General features: G+C 36.3%; 1 protein-coding gene across 1 annotated transcript; it reads right to left on the bottom strand.

Moving 5' to 3' along the window:
* Positions 1 to 1,528: 1,528 nt before the first annotated feature.
* On the bottom strand, positions 1,529 to 5,790 carry LOC147004490 (uncharacterized). The gene is made up of 3 exons (XM_085837549.1): positions 5,726 to 5,790; positions 4,420 to 4,530; positions 1,529 to 2,309 (listed from the first exon to the last, which is right to left on the bottom strand). Exons 2-3 carry the CDS (start codon positions 4,446 to 4,448, stop codon positions 1,637 to 1,639), a joined length of 702 nt encoding a protein of 233 aa, XP_085693675.1. The 5' UTR covers positions 4,449 to 4,530; positions 5,726 to 5,790; the 3' UTR covers positions 1,529 to 1,636.
* Positions 5,791 to 7,402: the final 1,612 nt, after the last annotated feature.

Genomic DNA, 7,402 nt, shown 5'->3' with positions numbered 1-7,402 from the left:
GTTTTCCCATGCTCATACTGATACAAGGATATCACACTTCAAGACATTGCTCTGCAAGCACACACTGTTAGCAGATAGATACATATAATGAGGTGGAAGGATATATGCTAGAATTATCCAAACACTACCACTACATTTTATTGTGTTTTTTATTTTCTTGACATTAACCCCAGATGTACATATACACAGTCTAGCTCCACAGTTCAGGACCTAAACATGGATGCACTCATGAAACATCATTTTCTCTCTGAGTTTCTTTAACTATTTTCACTCCCCCAAAGAGGCTTGCAGCTCAATGAATGCATGGGTTTTCCCTAAAAACAACACAACATGTGTCGTCTCTGTAACAGGAGGCATAGTTCCCGGTCCACTTATCCCTGGCAAGTTCCTTCAAAACAGCCCAGGTGCACCAGGAACACCTGGTACACTTGATTTTTGAGCACAGATAAATGCCGGCTTTGTCTGCTGAATTCTGGACCTTAAACACTAGAGCCATTCCCTGATGCCCAAGCCTACTTAAAGATAAGGAGATGATGCACTGAACTGGTCTCTTCTTGGTATTTTTTTACCATTATTTAATAATCTTCTCTGATGTGTGGGAGGCACTAATCTATGAGTTTATCAGAATGTCTTTCTAATTCATTTCATTTAAATTATCCTTGAGCAAAATAATGTAAGGGGTTTTCTATGCCTATCAAATTACAACCTCCTTTCCACTTCAACACATGTTTTAGGTTCTGTCTCATGGAATGGGTCTTAAATCCATTTAAATTATGTTGTTTGCTCACATTATGTTGTTTGTCACATTTGTGACACTATTTTATCAATATGTCTGCTATGAAGTCCCTGTTGTAGTTCTCAGGATTTGCAGCTCTTTGATATTGACAATAGGAAGTAGTCTAATTTTCATTAATATGCATGTATATCAATAGGAATGAAGCTTGTATTTGGCAGGAGCTCCATTTCCTCATGTTCAATTACTTAAGAAATATTTCACTTCCCAATAGGGTCATACTTACATAAAACTGTAGAGAATCTTGAATGGAATTGAAACAGTCTTTTTTTTTTTCAGGAAGTTTATGGAACCCTATTCACCCATGGTTTAAAGTAATATATCCCATTCTGGTCCACTGGTGTTTTATTAGAGGCATAAGATGTGTAGTAGGGAGTTATTTCACCCATTTAAATTCCTTGCATATATGTTCATAATTCTTAATGTGCTTCTTTAATGGATTCCCACAAGAGTTTATAAAAGGCTCTCAGATTTTCTGTACCTTAAGATTCTCCACAAAGGAATGTGATTACATTTTTTTCCTTAAGAATCAACTACCTTATGAAAATATTTCACCAGGGATTTGCCTTGTTTATTTTTGCAATATGCATTACAGGTATACATTCTCTTATTACTGCTTGTTGGCAAAATTTGAGCAAATTATCATAGCCTTTAGAGCTTGAAAATGAAAAAGCTAAGGGATATAGAGGAAGAAGTAAGCATAAACACAGCTTGAAAATCAATTGATGCTTGCTATAGAACAAATTTATTTAAAATGAGTTGAGAATGACATGAATTTCCTGTAGGAATAGAAACTTCTTAAAGACCATTCTCACAAATGTTGAAAATCCAAAACTCATCACTTCACGCATCTAGAAGGCCCATTTTGGAATCATCATTGGCCTTCACAGGAGGCTGTAGTTTCAAATTGCTTATCTCAGAGAGAAACATTATCACACCAAAGAGTGACATGGTGGCTATAAGGAGGCCTACTGGAAACACCACGGTCAAATGTTTGCTTCTTAAAGCTTCTTTCTTAACAGGAAAATCATATGGAAAGTCCAGAGTGGTTTTGCCATAAAGATCTACCACGTGGTTCCAGATCACAGAAACAAATGTGAACATGCCGCTAACAGACAAAGTTAAGGCAGAGATCTTGTAGCAATATATCTGCATCTTCACTAGTGGGTTCTTCATGCAGCTGATTTTAATGGCCATTACACTGAAAAGCAGAACCACAGGTTTCATCAAAATGGCCCATCCTATCAGGTTCTGTGCATACATGAATTCAGTTGAAATGTTCCAAGTTGAATCAATAGGGGTATATACCAGCATCTTGGTTAGTGTTCCAGAGATGTTAAACTGCTGAGAGTAAAATGCTTCCCACAGGCCAAAGGACACAAATTGCACAGCATTGCTGTCAAATTCCCATAGGCGCCAGGATAAGGTGCTTGCAATAAGTATTTCAAGCATGAAAGCTGCTAAGCTGCAAAAGAGACCGCTCAGCTTGTAGATGCAGTCCTTCTCATTGATAAATCTGTAGGTGACATTAAACAAGTATAAAGTCAAATAATGACACAAAAGAATCTGGGACAACAATAGTCACATTACATGGAGTAGTAAGATCTCATACCCAGTCTGTGATTTCACATAATTACATTTCCATGAATTAGTGTTTACCATACTACAAATAACTGTATAAGAAGCCTGGAAATCCATGACAATCAGAGGATTACTATCTTCAAGTAATTTTGTGACTAAATTTTGTGTATCTGTCAACTACTAAAATGTAATTTTATATTAACTTAGAATGCTCACCCTTGGAATTAATAGTACAAAAAATAAATTTGTATTGTCATCTATGATATGATGTTTATCATCTGTGAATTCAATTCACAAATATAATAAATACATGAAAGCAACAAATACAAGAATGCTCAAATATCATTTCTAAATTACATTATAGGACTCTCATGTGACTATTATAAACTGAAGTGTGCTGAAAGAACAAGTAAAATGAAAACTAATTGACATGGCATAATGATGAATGTACAAATTCCATACATGAAACATGAATAGACTTATATATGTATACAGGCTTTTATAGACACATTGTCATGAACCCATACACTTGCAAACAAGAACACATCAAAATTACATGCCAAAAGGAACTCTTTGTGGAAAACTTTTACAGTGTTGCACGTCTTTGTGGCATATTTTTTTTGAAATGTGAAAATCTTTCAAAAGCTATAGAAATTTTTCATTAAGGGCACAGTTACAATGAATTTCAAAATATGTAAATATCTAGGCCACAGCTACTCCTCAGTGAGAGGTGATTGCTGCTCTTGTGAAGGGGCCTAAAATCATTCTTCAGTTCCAAAGTCTGATATCTACACACAAATCAGGAAGACTTGTTGAAACTTACATAATTTAAATATAATGTATTCAAATGCCCATTTTCAGGTTATGAACTTTATTTGATTGTTGCACATATATTATACTGACTATCTTTTGTCTACCTTTTAGCAAAAAATAGACTCCACTTGTAATGTTTGCACAAATTCATTTAGATCTGTTCTAGTTAAAACTTTGGATATAGTTAGTGTTAATGCTCATAGAAAACTGTGAACCAAGGAATTCCATGGGGTACTTGAAAAGAAAACCACATGGGTAAATGTTTGCATCTACCAGATATGTGGTATATTTCATTGCCTCTGTACATGCAGATGTGTTGAGGGTACTAAAATCAGCATCTAGTTGCTAGGAAAACTTCCATCCCAGGCACTCACTCTTTGATACTTACTAGGGAATGTGCTTCCCTATTTGGAGAAGATAGTAGCTGTACCACTTGACAAGTTATAGCAGAGAGATAGGATTTCTTTTTTTTTAAACATTATAAACATTTTATTAGTTGAAGTTAAAATATAATTACATAATTTCCTTCTTAACTTTCTTCCCTCCAACCATTCCTATTTATATTAACCCCTTACTCCCAAATGTATGGCCTGCTTTTCTTTATTTATATAAAATATAATACTCTATAACTATACTTACCCACATATATTTCAAAGTATATAACTACAATCTTCATCGTGAATACAATGTTACTTGTATTTATATTTCAAATCTGATCACTTGATATTTTTTAACCAATAGGAAGATTCTTTCCAGGGTGTCTTAGGGTTTTATTGTGATGAAGATACACCATGACTACAACAACTCTTTTTTTTTTCCAAGATACTTTCTTTATATATATTTCAAATGCTATCCTGAAATTTCCCTATACCCTCCCCATGCCATTCTTCCCTACCCACCCACTCCCACTTCTTGGCCCTGGAATTACCCTGTACTGGGGCATATGTAGTTTTCAATACCAAGGGGCGAGAGATAGGATTTTTATTGATAGTATCTTCAGTAATACCCTGTTCAAATCTTCTTACTTACCAAGGCAAATCTGTGCCAGTGAACTGCAGGAGCAGTGAATATTGATTTACAACCAGACAAAGGTGGAAAGTGTTGTTATGCAACAGAGATGAAATAGTCTAGAAGGATGAGGTTCTGCCTATGTCTGAATCCCATGGAGTAGATCTATCTCTTTCATACAGACCCATTTTAAAACCCCCTATCCAACCTTTTTAATGTTTTACCTCCATGTATCAACGATGAGTTGATCCATTTGAAAGATGTTTCGAAAGTAAATATCTTTGAATTAACAGGAAATGTTGAACAAAAATGGAGTAACAAAGAAGATGAATCACCTTTAGGAAGAGAAATTGTGTTAGGCAGAAATTTCAACTCAGAACAGTGTCTCATCAACCAACTGCTGATTAACACAAACCTTTACAATTCTGTCCTACTTTATTTAGTTGGAGCCTCATTTTTCAACTTCACAGAGTTAAACAGTCTGATATGCCTAAACCTCCAGTCAGATCTGTACAATCATTATGCCCCTGTTATATATATGAAAAGAGCGAGTCTAATGCACTCACTCATGTTCAGGAAATTATACAGGTATAAAAGCACAAGCTGAAGAGCTCTCTTACACAAGCATGGCTTCCACACACTTGATATTCTCAGACGTAATTTTTATTAACAAATTACAAAAAATCATGTCAAGTACCTTTTTTGTCTTCTTGGTTAAGAAATGAACAGTTATTACTAATAACTAAATGACATACCAAATACTTTTGTGGGGCATATGGCTATGGGCAGACAGGTCTGAATCTTGGGACCTGGTGCTGATAATTCACCTACATGCAAAGGAAGGAGTTCTCTCATATCTCCTGGAACTCTGGCTCCTGTCGAAGTTACTGCCCCCCCAATATCCCCCCCAAGAGAAACATGGTTATTAGTCACAAAGGCAATGTTCCAAGCTTATGACCTTCAGGATAAACACCTACCCAGTTAACTAGCAACAGCACAACATAAGAGGGGCTGTTTGGGTCCTCCCCTCTCTCTTGCTCTCTATATCTTACTCCCCTTACTCTCCTCTCTTCTCTCCTCTAACTTTCTTACTCTCTCATTCTCTCTAGCCTTTCTTCTTTCTCTATCCCTTTTCCCCTTCTCTTCTCTTGGCCATGGCCGGAGTCTCTCTCTTTCCACGTTTTCTCATTCACCCTGCCTGTCTACAATAAAGGACTGAAACCATAGACTGTCTCTGTTCATCTGTGCTCACTCTTGCCTGGGTGATAACATCTCTCCCTCAGCCCTCTCCCCATATAACTCCAGGGCACAGGGTGTTGGCACGGGGCCCACAGGTTTTTGGGACTGCCCCTTGTCCACCCCCTGTCGAGTGGGGTCATTTGCTTTGATACCCACCCAGGACCAAGTAGAAAGCGATCTGCAGCCTTCCTATATCTGCCTGCCCAGAGGACAGGAAGAACTCTGGCTAGACATGGGATATCCTCCCTTCTCCATCCTTACCCTGACCACTTTTAGTTCCAACATACTTGCCTTTATCTTTTCATTGAAGTGCAAATGTTAGTGACTGCCCAGTGTTAGAGACACACATTAAAAAGTTTTATGTTTCCAAGACTACCAAAAGTGAATGGCTCATTATGACTCAGAGTTAACATATAGTTTTAAAGAGCCAGTGATGATAATGCTCTTCTCATATGTGACAATGTTTCTGGAAATATTTTTTTCATTTTTAATTTAGAAAGATTCCTTATACAGCATAACTTGATAATGGATTTCCCATTTGATATTTGAAGATACTTCCACAAGTGCATACTCATCCAACTATATATGAATTTACTCATTACACCAAAGCATAAAGTCTTATAATACAGTTAATTATAGAAGGAAAAAACAGGAAATCCATAACTATACCAAATAAAATCTGAGGAGATTTAAAATAAATGATATCACTAATTTCTGTCATGATCTCTTTCCTGGAGTGCAGTAGATGTACAGAGTGATGTACTTTTGGTTAAAATGATTTTCTTTTTTCTAGCAAGCATAAACTGGAAATAGCTTCTAGGCTAGTGGTGATTCACTGTGTTCAGTACTTTGTGTTAGTTCTACCATTGTCTGGTGTGCACTTGTATGCATACTGTCAAAGTTTTCTGAATGACAGGAAAGGGCATAATGGATACATGTCATTTAGGACTGAATACTTCAAAGTCTCTCATGTTCTCCACATTGTTCATTTGAGGGTCTCTTTGTTAATTATCATCTACAGCTCATAAAAGCTTACACAATGTCGATTGAGTGAGGCAGTTATATATGACAAAATAGTATTAAGAGTGAACTAATCTCAATGTTCCCTGATCTGAATATTAGGAGTAGATTTTTCCTATAGCAATGAAGTAACTAATATCAGTTGCCTGTCCACATAAGCAAGGTTATTTATAATATCTACTACTACTACTACTTGAAATGGACACTGAGTTTAGTATAAATATTGCATGTTAATCCCATAACATTTGTGAAACTTACACGGGTGTATCATCCAAAAAGGTCCCTGTAGTTCTAACAACTTGCATCTCTGTTTTCTTTCTGGTTATAATTATCCTGTATTAACTACTCCAGAATCCTATAGTACCATTCCACTAACTACATGCATGAATAACACAGGAAGAGTTCACACCTGCGTATCTAAATGGGAAGAAGAAGAAGAGGAGAGAGAGAGAGAGAGAGAGAGAGAGAGAGAGAGAGAGAGAGAGAGAGAGAGAGAGAGAGAGAGAGAGAGAAGACAATTTGAAGGAAAGAATGAAAGTCATGTACCTATGAAGACACGATACTATCATTACAAAAATAAACAGGAACAAAAAGGACCAGGAATTAACAATTAATCGCAATTAATGTCTCTCTATTCCTCAATAGACACAGATTCCAGTATGGACATGAAATGCATCCATCTTTCAAATGCATACAAGAAACACACATTGGAATTTGATTGACTTCATAGATTTCATTCTTTTTTTTGTTTTGTTTTGGGGGGGTCGTTTTTTTTTTTTTTTTTTTTTTTTTTTTAGCAGCCAACCTGTTTTCTTTTTCTCTTTTTTCTTTTTTTTTTTGGATATTTTCTTCATTTACATTCCAAATGCTATCCCAAATGTCCCCTATACCCTCCACCCCTTCTCCCCTACCTACTCACTCCCATTTCTTGGCCCTAGCTTTCCCCTG

This window comes from Mus caroli, unplaced genomic scaffold (assembly GCF_978045245.1).
Source record: "Mus caroli unplaced genomic scaffold, Mus_caroli_1 scaffold_5, whole genome shotgun sequence".
Lineage (NCBI taxonomy): Eukaryota > Metazoa > Chordata > Mammalia > Rodentia > Muridae > Mus > Mus caroli.
Note: the sequence above shows the minus strand (reverse complement) of the source record. Positions and strands in the feature narration are given on the sequence as shown.